At 32.8% G+C, this 13,032-nt stretch overlaps 2 protein-coding genes across 2 annotated transcripts; both read right to left on the bottom strand.

Annotated features, from left to right (window-relative positions):
- Positions 1–239: 239 nt before the first annotated feature.
- On the bottom strand, positions 240–5,501 carry LOC128189262 (uncharacterized). The gene is made up of 13 exons (XM_052860815.1): positions 5,315–5,501; positions 4,483–4,651; positions 4,105–4,260; positions 3,665–3,803; positions 3,268–3,370; positions 2,984–3,079; positions 2,577–2,670; positions 2,056–2,133; positions 1,804–1,895; positions 1,483–1,582; positions 952–1,020; positions 762–853; positions 240–562 (listed from the first exon to the last, which is right to left on the bottom strand). Exons 1-13 carry the CDS (start codon positions 5,455–5,457, stop codon positions 487–489), a joined length of 1,407 nt encoding a protein of 468 aa, XP_052716775.1. The 5' UTR covers positions 5,458–5,501; the 3' UTR covers positions 240–486.
- A 2,838-nt stretch (positions 5,502–8,339) lies between these two features.
- LOC128190208 (cilia- and flagella-associated protein 20) lies at positions 8,340–10,954 on the bottom strand. Its single transcript, XM_052862153.1, has 5 exons — positions 10,765–10,954; positions 10,162–10,241; positions 9,934–10,045; positions 9,634–9,822; positions 8,340–9,502 (listed from the first exon to the last, which is right to left on the bottom strand). The coding sequence occupies exons 1-5, from the start codon at positions 10,846–10,848 to the stop codon at positions 9,386–9,388; spliced, it is 582 nt and encodes a 193-aa protein (XP_052718113.1). The 5' UTR covers positions 10,849–10,954; the 3' UTR covers positions 8,340–9,385.
- Between the last annotated feature and the right edge of the window lie 2,078 nt (positions 10,955–13,032).

Raw genomic sequence — 13,032 nt, forward strand, 5'->3', positions numbered from 1 at the left:
AATATCATTTTTAACCAAAATTGCACATTTTTTCGCCTATTTGACATACCGTATATACTTCTTATCCATCATGCTCTCTATCATAATCAAAAAAATTTCTGCTGAGTTGAGAAACTATTTGAAGGGGCAGTGAAGTACCTTAAAAAGACTGAAAAATTGGAGTCAAAGGTATACAGCCCCCCCCCCCCCCCCCCCCCCCCCCCCGGATTAGGATTTTCATGATTTTAGGAATTAGGGACTTTTTGCTTGTCAACATTTCTGAGGATTAGTCTAGCCCCCCACTTTCAATTTGCTTCCGACGCCACTGATAATGTTTCTAAGATCAGATCACTTGGTCTACTGACAAACAAATGACTGCTGACCAAAAAGTGCAAAGCATTTTGGCCCCATTTTGTAGAGTATCGAGGCTGAAAATGTGACAATGTGGCCGGGTTGCATATTCTTCAGTGATAATTGATTTTTTTACTAAAAGGTCAAAAGCTTGTGTTATTTCTTGAGAGATCCTTCGTAACATTTTACGACTATGTGGTCTGTCTCTTTGTTTTCTTCCAAAAACTGTTTCCTACAATTGATAAAATAGGCATGTAGAAGAGCAAATTTTACTTGAAATACAGCATGATCATCATTATACATGTTCATGAAATTTATTTTAGTCCATTCATAGTAAGTTAATACATGTACATGTACTAGATACTTTTTAACCTTTGGAAAATTTCAGTGAAATGCCACAAAAAAACTGTTGAAGGGTAGGAATTGATTACCATGTGACTGGGTATTTGTCGATGATATTATCCCATGTAAAGTCTGTTTCAAACTTGTGCAACGTCCAGCTCAGGAATTTGTTTGCAAGGTTCTGTAGAAACAGAAATAATGAATTACTGGTACCTCACGGAATACAACATGCTAAAACACAGTCAGACAGTGCTATAAATATCAAAGCCAAATTCAAACCTTCCAGTCTTGTAAAGTTGTGTCATCTAGTGACAGCCATTTCTGAATTTCATTCATTCTTGTCTCCATCTGAAAAGGATTGTTTATACATGTACTATGCACATAATGCTCCAGTGATTACCGTATACACATAAGATATCAAAAAGCTGAGAACCTCAGAACCACATTTGCTGTAATTTACATGTAAGTGCATGTACATACGCATCGATGTTTATGAAAAGAAAAAAACATCTTTTCATTTTTAATACTTGTAATTTCCTTAAAGATGGTATGATTTGCATTGACTAGGCTTTTAAAGAAGTATTGTACAAAAAATGCATCATAATTATGATTGTTATTTTGGGAAGTGGCAATATTTGGTGAATTCAATCTTAAAACAAACTTTGCCATGAAAAGATAATATGATATATGCAAGATGTTATGAATATGTCGGCAAATATTCAAATTACTTCATGTATATTGATTAAATCTCATATTTTTTATATTTCATACATGTACCGTAAACTATTAAGAGAGAGCATTTGTGCATACCTTCTGATGAACTTTGGGAAGAGAGAAGGCTTCACTGGTCTTTTCCTTGGATGTACATCCAGCTCGCAATTTTTCACGAATTGCTCGACACATTATATACCTACAATGTAATTAAAATAAACGTGATTGAAGAAACACAATCCGTAGAAAATACAACCAATGCTACCCTGATTAAACTATGCTTCACAACAGATCAATATTTTGAATAATACATAATTATACCATTTATCAATTTTAAAATCTACTGTAATGCAAACATTTTGTTTTACATGAAAATGAAATACTTCGCAATGCTAAATTCTCAGAGCTTAAGTATTGTACCAAACAGTTTTCTTCTTTAAAAGTCCAATAACTTCTCCCTGTTTGTCCATGAAATAAAGGACCTCTCCCTCAGAATTATAATCTTGTCTTATCTACAAGTGCAAAACAAATATTGTACATATTATATGAAGAATTGTATACAAATGCATTTCTGAATGATCAGAAGTAACAATAATTTTGGAAAGTCAAAGACTAATATCATACCTTCAAATCAAAATGAAATGAAGTTGAATTTTTTGGGTATATACTTACTTTAGCCATTCTCTGATCTAAATCAGAAGTTGTGATGATGTCATAGGACACACCAGACAACCCTAGAGCATTAGCAATCTGAAAGATGATTTGTGATGTAATAGAGTTTCTGCATATACATATACATAATATATAATTATACCCACATTATCAAATACAAATATGAATTTAATGTTTGATTTAATATATCATTATTTATATAATAAAACAATCTTCATAATTCTTAACAAAATTTTGTTAATGTTATAATGGAAAGATGAACTATGATTAAAAAGGGCCAATATGTTGCAGCAAAGGATTTTACACGCAGATTTTTTTTTTTTGCCTTAATCTGCGATATAGGAAATTGGTTCAAGATCACTACACAGCCTTTTTCCCAAACCCACTCCATGCATGAAGTTTGAGCCAGATTGGGCCAAGTAGAAAGAAAAAATATCAACCAGATAAGTGATATTGGACAGGAACACACTCTACATAGTCAAATATGATGGGAGCAGTTTGTTGAAGTAAAATGTTTGTACCTCAATACCAATATGTGGAGGAATGGCCCCTAAACAGTCGTCATCTTTAGGGTCCAAATCAAATTTGGTCCATGTGATGAATTTCAGCTCTGGACTGAAATTAAAAGTTATTTATTATTATCACATACCAAGATACTAGCTCACTGAATACCACCCTTTGCAGGCCAAGGGTTTATGATCAACTCTGCTCCTTTACTAGCGAAGACAAGAATATGAATGAACATGAATATTCTTTACATAGAATATAATTAAAATAAAAATTTTTGTTTGTTTGGATTAGAATTACCTGGCGCCTCATTGAAACATTGAAATACACTAAATTTCAGTTGATAATTTCAAAAATGCTAAATTTTTTAAATAAATTGCCACAATGACCTAATAATATAGACAAAAATATATTTAAATACCTAGAAAGATAAGAGAGATCAACTACATGCTGATGGACTGGAGATAAAATCTCAAACACAGCTGTGTATCCACTCCAAGCCATGAACTTCATCAATCTGTTCAATGCAATGAAGGCAAATTGAGTTAGACAATTAAAAATGCATATCAAAATTAGTCTAGATAAGTACTTCTACTTTGTCCTCTAGCTTGTATATTTCGTTGAAAAAAGAAGAGCACAGTCATATCATTTATTACCAGGAATAGAAAAACAACAGCAAAGAGATATGATTGTTCATGTACAAACCTAAGTTCGGCTTCATCGCCCATTTTGTCTAATGAATCAATCACTGTCTCACATACTTCTCTTGCAATGCGGAACCTTGACTCAGCATATTTCTTGATGTCATCTGCAAAGCATTAACATGTGAATACATGCTAAATGTCATATGAGTCCATCAACTGAGACAGATGAGATAAAGATCTATCAATTACATGTATTTTGTTTAAAATAATTTGTAGTACCCTGTACACTTCTGAAAAAATTAAATTACAATAGTTCCTCCCTTCCCTCTTTCAAAAACCCATTCCTTAAGTTTTTTTAAAAATCAAATTTAGTTCAATCTTTTTTTCATTGATTTTTCTTTGAAATTGAACCTACAATATATGTACAAACTGCAAAAAAAAAAGACCATCCTAATCACCTTTCTTTCTGAACATCAAATGCACATTTTTGGATCCACCACACCAAACATACTCCCCATCAATCAAACAACAGCTGAGATGAGCAGCCTCTCCATTGGCCTTCTTTGTTGCTATCACTTTGTCAGCTTCCTCTATAGGCTGAAATAGTGGTGTATTGGTACATCACATTAACATTAGAAATGATGTTTAAATACTGATTGAAAAAACATAATCAGAACAGATGGTACATAGCAACAGTGCTCACAGGACGTACCAACTAGCGTATTTGAATACTTGTGTATGACTCTAATTCTGACATTGACAAATAAATTTCAAACTTTACACTACTTTTGTAAAAGTGAGACATTGAATAAAATTAGCTTGTGTAAGATTTTTTTAGCACCAGAGCCATGCATGATAATACTGCAATACAAATTAAGAACATGCATGTATATTATACCTTAGTGAAATATTTCTTCCACACCAAGTTATCTCCCATCTCTCTGTCATCATCATCTCCTAGCCCTCCTGTAAACTTTTTCATCGCTTGAAGCACACATCGTGTACCCGCCTCTGAACCCTTGTCTATGTGCAAAAAACTGTTTCCCCGAGCTACCTATAAAAACCACATAACACATAAATGCAAGGTTCACTGAGAATCTGCCAATTGAAAAACCTATTAACTTACATACAATGTACATGTATTTACTTTATAAAATCAAATACTGTCAGGCTTCATAATAATCTCTACTGATTTTATATTATTCAGCAAATTAACTCAAGCATTCTTATCTTTAACGGAAAATTTTTAAACGTGCAGACAGTACACTCGTCTCACCCTTTTCCTGATTTCCTTGTTTTTGTCGTAAATGGCATCATCTGGCCCACGCTTTGTAAACACTTTGACATCTATTATTTCCCCTTCCAGTCCATTAGGAAGAACACCTGTTGGTACACCTGCACTGATCACTTTAAGATGGTTCTCATGTCTCGCCCATCGTAACCAGCTGAAAAGAAAAAAAAAAGATAGAAAGTTAAAGTACCGGTATTATATAAAGCTGAAGCTCCAAATTAATTTTAATTTAATTAGAGAGAAGACAACTAGCAGTGGGAGAAAACATGAGAGATCATTCCACAATTTAAACCCAGGTCCCGTGAATATCAAGTTTAGTAAGGTGCTCTACCAATTCAGCTATTATCTGGCTCCTATGCTCAAATTAAACTTAATAGTCTGAACACAAGATGATAACTTCATCTTGTGTTCATCGCTTGAAGCACACATGAAGTTATAAGCATTTACACATAAGCTCTAATTCTGAATATTCGTGTCACTTCTGTAAGAATTTCCTAAATATGATTCAAAGGGGTACTACAATGTGCCTCAAAAGTACATTTTAGATGTTTTGGGGGTTTTTTTATGATTATTTTCTTTCACTTTTTTTTTTAATTCTCTTGATGTCACAATTAAGCTGATAAAATTTTATTCTTTAAAGTAAAACATGCATAAATTTGAAAACTATGCCAATAGTATATATTCAAAATAACTTGGTAAAATAATTACAACAACAGTTTTAACGTTATACCCTAATCACTAAAAATAGCAAAGGGGAACTTAACTTTCTTGTGCAACATCTGGCATAGTCCTGAAATTCAAATAAAAATTGACTTACCCCTCAGTAGCTGTTTGATTCTCTTTAAAATCTGTTGGTGAGATTGATAATAAATGATTTCGTACGTCCTCACATATTGGTTTGCCTTCTAATTTAGAACAAATAAATTCAACCACATCCTCAACATTGCAGCAGCCTGCCATTTGGAAGCCTTCTCTACTTTCAGTTTCGCCTTATTCGGAACTCATCGGTATTTTTCATTGAGAAACACATGCCCGTTGCCACTAACAATTGTGTCAACATTTAATCGAGACAAGCGATAATTTGTCACGACAAGTTCATTCTGAAGCAGATAACGTAGCAACCACTACCTGATTAATTACATTCTTGTGATGGTCATCTCTCGATTCCATGGACAACGGGGGTCAGATTGCCATTTATATAATGAGTGTCGACTTGCTCTTGAAACCTCATATACACATATGTAATTTCAGTCTTGCATCTCTTACAGCACACTGTTTAATACATCTATCATCTTATTTCATGAACACGTTGACAACATCATGTTTACAAAAACATCTATTTAAAAAAAAAGACATCTGCTGACAGAACTTGCACGTTGGAGATATGAAATTGATTATAGCAACAAGCATGCATGTGCAATCTGCAGTGTAAGTATTTGCCGATGTTGCCCTTTGTATGATTTTTATGTCATTCAACCTATATCAAACGATATCTATGATTGGAATTGTTAACTATTTAAAATACGATGCACAGATTATACATAATTATGATAATTTTTTTACTGACTATCTGTCAAAGATAAAGGTATATTATATCATTGATCTTTCTATTATCAATATACCGGTACATCAATAAACAAACTTAGTAAATGAAAATGACAATCTAAATTTCTAAACAGGTGTCAACTTCAGTTGTAAATTTGAACAATAAAGAATTGATCAAATAAAACCATAAGGAAAAAAATAGAGTGAACGCATCCAACCGGTGTTCCCACCCCAAAACAAAACACGATCACAAACCAACAACAAACCAGCAATAACAAACAAACAAACAAACAAAACAACCCACATGTCCTATATGAATAAAGGAAAAGCAACGAGCATATCCTCAAAGGCTATGTATCGGATAGAGGGGTCGAATAGGAGTAGAAAATAAGATAGTATAATCTATAAATAAAGCTAAGTTTTTTTTCTCAAATGGTTATCAGTAGCTTGAATTTTCCAACAAATTCCACAATTTCATTTTAGTCCATTAAAGTAAATATCACGGACCTCATTGAGTAAGTTATCTTTATATTTCCCTTCAATTGTAATTTATCTTGTGACCAAACTGGTGGCATATTTCACTTCAATACATGACGGTCTATAGAATAATAAAACTTATAGAATATATGCATTTTTGGTGTAATTTTACTATGTAAATTTAAGATCCAATCCCTCTAGATGCGCATGGGTGGTAGCCGGGGGTGTCGACAATATCACAAGTCCGGAACAAGTTTATAGACAAAAATGTTCAGCTACACCTAATGTGTTAAAATTTTCGTATCTTATGACAACATGTAAAATGAAATTGCTGAGAAAATTGTGAATTTATATAACAAAGATATACGAGGTAGTCTGTCCTCCATGAGTTTCACTTTGTATAACTTTTCCTAACTCTATAACCTTTATATTAATATATGTTTACCTCTGACCAATTTATATGTATATTTTAATGTTATTTTTGTCCTCATGTACCATATGTTTGAAATGGTTTTGAGCGAATAAATGAACTGAACTGAACTGACAGATAATTACTTGTATGACTTCAGAAATTCATGATGTCATAAATCGTCTGTTAGCTATAATTATTAAATAATGACAGTTAATGAAATTTCAAATACATTTGTGTATTACATTGTATTTCACTATGACCTTGATTTGCTCCCTCCTGTTACACGAAATCCGCTGTTCTTAAATACACAAATTACCAAAAAAAATTACGATGAAGTAGTTATTCCATATAACTCCCCATCTTTTTTCCGCACCAGTCGCCGAAAAGATATAACTTTAACTTATATGGACTTATATATCAAACAGTGTTCTGATGTATTGAGAGTATCACCAATGTTCCACAGGTGCTTGAGGACAGAACCGACCCCCCCCCTTCCACCCCTAATCCCAATTATAGACCCCCGGGACGTTACTCCTTTATTCATTTAATTATCCTTTTATGACATATTTCTTATCTTAATTATATCTTCATTGCGAAAATTTACCTAAAAACAAACATTTTTTTTTTAATCAGACCCATCTATTTATATAATACAAATATCCCAGGGGTCTATACTCGGGGTGGGGAATGGAAGTGGCGGTCCCGTCCTCGAACACCTGTGCATCGTTCATTGTACCGACAGTTAAATTGCTGTCCAAGACAGTTGCCTTTCAATAATTATCGCAGCTAGGTAAAAAAGTCAAAGTTGAATACTCTTCGCCTACATTAGAGAATTAAGAAATCAATGAACTTTAAATCTTCCGGTCAAAACGGCCAACGCGGAATTGAGTTAAAAAAATTCTGATAACATTTTAATTTTTATTTTATTTTGATTTACGGTAATAATCCTTCAATTTTCCTGACTTGCTAACCATGTATGGTATTGCAATAATTTAGCTCTCAAAATAAAGAAAATATTAAATTTGGGGGTGGCTAAATCATTGCACATTTTAGTAACGTGACTGGTGCATGAAATGTTGTAAATTATCAACGTATCTTTGCAGACAATGCAAGGCATTGTATTTCAATTAATTAAAAACCAGCTGCACAAATTGGGTGGGAGGAGGGGTGTGTCAAGGAAATTTTGCAGGGTTTTTTTTGGGGGGGGGGGGTGGGGTGGGGGTAGAGGGAATTTCATCTACTGAGGTTGGGGTGAGGTGTTGTAAGAGTTGGTTGGTGCAAACCCAATACCTCACACATATTTTGAGCATAACTTCACCTAGTACACAAACTTAAGCAGTATTCTTCATTTCAATTCCCTTGTCCCCTTTAATGCATGCAACGGAATTCAACACTAAAACTACAGAGGTTGATTTTATATAGTATTTATTCTTATAATATTTTTGGCCTGAATGTCGTTGTCAGACTTCAAACCAAACATAACAAACAAATTGTGGACAAAAGTTACAATACTCTAAAGACTCACTAAGCACCGTTAAGGCGTCTCCAACACAAGCACACACAGAGAGCACATTTACCAGTGGAGTATAATAATCTCACTTATTTAAAACATCCCCCCTTTCCCTAAATATCCCTGTCAAAACAAGAAAAAATTGTTCTTTGTAAGTTTATTTTTTTCCCTATATTTACAATGGGTAATAAAAAAAATGCAAGAACATTTTGAATATGTCTCATGCTTAAATGAAGCTGAATGATTGAGTGAAATGTATTTTTATAAATGAAAATAATGAAAAGTTGGGAAATCAGTTGAAACAAAATATAACAAATAACTTTGATATATAACATATATTGCAACAAATCCCCAACTTTGCAAAGAAAAAAAATAAATCTTCCTGGGAATTTATTTTTCAAGTGTTTAATGAAAAGTTATTTTCCATTTTGATACTCTCATATCAGTCATCCAGCTATTCACAATAACAATTTTTCAGAAGTTTTTGTTTTCAATCACAAAATAATCAGGATTTTTTTCTATAACACCTAGTCCTGAGTTTTAAAATCAATAAAAAGAATTATACAGATCATTTCATAAAATAAGAAAGCCTACAGAAATAAATTTGCATCGAATAACACAAAAAAAGTAACGAGAGAACTGTTAGTTATGAACACTTAAAACCGGTAATGGCGGAGCAGAATCAATGCACATGTTCAAAAGACAAATGTGCCAGGCAATTGTTCATTCCACTATTGTTGCCAAAGATCCGTTTGTTCATATTGTCCAACATCACAGATAAACTGAAGTACACATTTATTATTTTTCAGTCCTCCATTAAATTTTTTTCTTATTCACAGACAATTTTTTGTAACTTTCTTGAGTAGCAATTTGAACAGTTTTTTGTTTTAAATGTTGATGTATTTACACTGAGTTAAAATGTTCTAATAGTCAGATATTTTTTGTTATGCCTTTGCCTTGTTTTGGACAGGTAGGTATAACTTGAATTCTGCCGGTAATTCATCTTCTGAATATAGTCTGTCTGAGAAGTATACTCTTCGAATCCGACAATTGGCATGAATCTGTATAAACATCAAACAAAACTACAAATTAGCAAAGACCTCAAAACTCAAATAAAACTTGGCTTACTTTTCGTGTTCGTTTCAATATTCTTTAAAATTTCCATTTTAATTCTACAGAAACATTTTTTTACCTGGACTCTCAGGGTTTCAATATAGTTTGTTCCATATGCTCTCCTTGTGAAATCTGACAAGTTGAACTGAATTTGATTCCAGCCATCATCCAACCTCATTGGCATGGTACAGATAAATGGCTTCACTCGTGTGGTACTCTGGTAATTGCTAGCTCTAAATCGCCTTCTGACATTCTTGTCATCTAAGACCTGATTTACAAGAGAAACATATCTATGAACTACAAGAGTTACAATCAGTGTTGACAAAAATTTATCAAAATCTTACATATTCATGAGCATACAAATCAACTAAAAACATACCTGTACTTCAAATGTGAAATATTTCTTTAAATTTTTGATGATCATCACCAAGAATGGAAGCTTAATACCAAGTGTTTTCTTTGGATCTGCTGGACATGTGATGTATGTTGTGCTGTAACAATAAGGAAGCCAGATGAACATTATGTTTGTATCAAATCATAAGACAGAAATATACAAATGTTCTGTCATTTACTTGGCAAATTAAAGACATTCAAAATGTTCACATACCTGACATTTGTTCCAACAATTTCTAAAACTAACGACTGAATGTCATTGTCTGTGATACGTTTGATGTGACCATTTCGCACCTGAAAGATAAAGATATAATATGAATTTCATAATTTTGTGCATATATCGACGACACAGACAATGTTTGATCATCTGTCTCTCACATTCCACAAACAATGAAACTTGATATATCTGCATGGCAACAACCCCATATATATTGCAAGATAAAATGCCAACGTTCAACATTAATGCAAACATGCATAAATAATGCATTGCCACCTAATAAAATGTCATAAATGCAGTATTTGTGGATAAACTGCGTTTAAATTGTGATCTGTCAATTTTTCACGATCGCACACAAACAATGGAAACCCCACTTCCGCTCTCGTAACCAACCACATTTCCTCGATAAAAATTCAAAAGACAAATATAACATCGTTGTTTTTACGTTAAACATTAATAATTTTCATTAATTAAGTCGTTTATAATGATCATCTCTGTCACTGTTGATGGGAAATCATCAAATCAAGAAAGCATGTACTAGGTTGCCATGTCACTATGGCGATCATGGAAGATAACTGCAAAGTGATAACTTCGACTTACCTTTTTATCCCAAATTTGCAACGGTTTGCTTCCTATACTGTAAAGTATGGACAAAAATCCACTCTGAAATGTGTTCTTAAACATCTTTAGTGATGGCTGTGTTTTCAAATAACTCAATATATCTTCGTCCTTTTGGACGCCGGCTACACAGCTCCTGCTCTCGTGGTGTTCAGTCGTTAAGTGAAGATCTAGCTGTGCGTTGATCAACTTACTACGTTTCCAAGGGCGGTAAAGGGGTCGCTCTACGATACAGTTGCTAAGTTCAGTTTCCAAGGCGCTTTTTAAAAGAATTTTCATGAACCTACATTTACAATCGATATGATAGTTGATTATAGCATTGAGTGTGCAAAAAAGGAAATTATTAAGTGTGGCAAAGGTGAAAAAGTAATTTAAAATAAAATTGATATATGCACTATTTGCGGAGGCATATCAACAGTATGTGAATAGTACTTCCGTGTATTCAACGCGGATATTTTGGATGCATGCGTTTTTTGGTAAACATGGTAAATAATATATTAATGAAATCGTAGTTTTATTTATGTGAAACTTCATAATTTAACATGATTGAAGGGTACTGTTAACTGTTTTTATTTAATCTTTCATTTTATAAAGAAATAATGTTTTAAAAGATATAAATAGGATGTAAGTTTACGTTTTGTACTTGAATAAATAGTTCCATATATCTCCAGTGTTTATTTATAGTATATAGGTCTATAACATGTTTTATAGAAAATTTAAGTCAAACAAAATCTGTTGAATGTAAAAATGTGATCAAGATAATAAAAATAGCCCGTTTTAGATGAATAATTTTAAATGTATAATATTTTTTTACCCAGTAATTTAATTAATTCTTAGTTTTCGCTTTAAAAATTTCATTTTAAAGTAAAAAAAAAAATGATTTTAATATCCAGTGTTAGAAAAAAAATTAGATCAGTGAATGTTATCGTGTATGCCATGTGTAAATAAAAAGTTATTAAAATGCAAAACAAGAACAACAATCGTATGTGCTGAAAATATGCGCAAAACAAATTAAAGCCTATAGATTAGTCTACTTATATATCATAAATATTTGAAAGATACACCATTAATATTATGGACGTTAATCTTATTAAACTTTAATTCGTTAACTTTTTGCAATTCACAAATCGAAGCGATGGATGCTCTGAACAATATTTATATGGATATGGACGATAAACGGGTTTTGATCAGGACACAGGCTCTTGTCTCTCGTGCAGCAACAATGCAGGACGCGTACTGTGAATCTGACATTGAGGAAGCTACCGAATCTACCAATCAAACGCGCCGTAGCTCGTATTCTGACGTGGTGAAGAATTTTCCTACACAAGATGACCGATCGAATGACTGCGTTAAATCCTAAATAAACTAAATGTGTCTCAGATATGTGAACTTAACAAATTTGTGTCTTCTACACTTATCTGTGTGATTCTACGATCGATAACTCACTTCACTAATTGCGGAACTGTTAACTAAGTGTATATATTCTTGTTTACACTATGTTGCATTACTTTATTCTCATAGTCATGCTATATTTAGCATTGTACTGGTCAGTAGGAACCGTCCAGTACACTTTTTGTTTTCTCCTTTCTGAGGAGCAATCAATCAATCCAGTCTTTTGTACATTTATTTTCGGTGTTATTGATTTTTCATTACACCACCTGTTTTATATAACTCATATTTTTTTCATTTTCTTTCATATTTACTACATTCTAACGCAATACGTTTATGCGTTATTTAACTACCTTTGTATATTGTTATTTACCTTTTGTTTTGTCATTGTGCACATACATTTTTTATGCTATTACTTTCACCCCTACGTTTTGTTTATCTCTTTTGTTGAACAATATTTTGTCAATTGTCATATTGAGGTATCGTCATTTTCATTTGAATACCTTCATTCAGCTGTAAGTTTACTACTAGTGGTGTATCTTCCGGTTTTTGGTCTTATTCATTACCCATATACGACACATTATACAGATTGCAGCCATCATTTCCCCCCTATTGTTATCAAAAAGTTAATCATTGACAATGGGTAATTCATTAGAACAATACCGTGCTGCAATCGGTAACTTCTATTTTTCATGCAGATGTGTATGCAGAAGTGTTCTGGTCAATTTTTTTGGTTTCTCATTTTTTTCCAAAATCTTTATGTTTCCAAGTATTGGTCTTTTTGCATTAGCTATGAAACACTTAAGCCGTCACATTGTCGTTTATAATTTCTATCTACAATTTTTCATGTTTCTTTTACTT

Source organism: Crassostrea angulata, chromosome 6 (genome assembly GCF_025612915.1).
Source record: "Crassostrea angulata isolate pt1a10 chromosome 6, ASM2561291v2, whole genome shotgun sequence".
Lineage (NCBI taxonomy): Eukaryota > Metazoa > Mollusca > Bivalvia > Ostreida > Ostreidae > Magallana > Magallana angulata.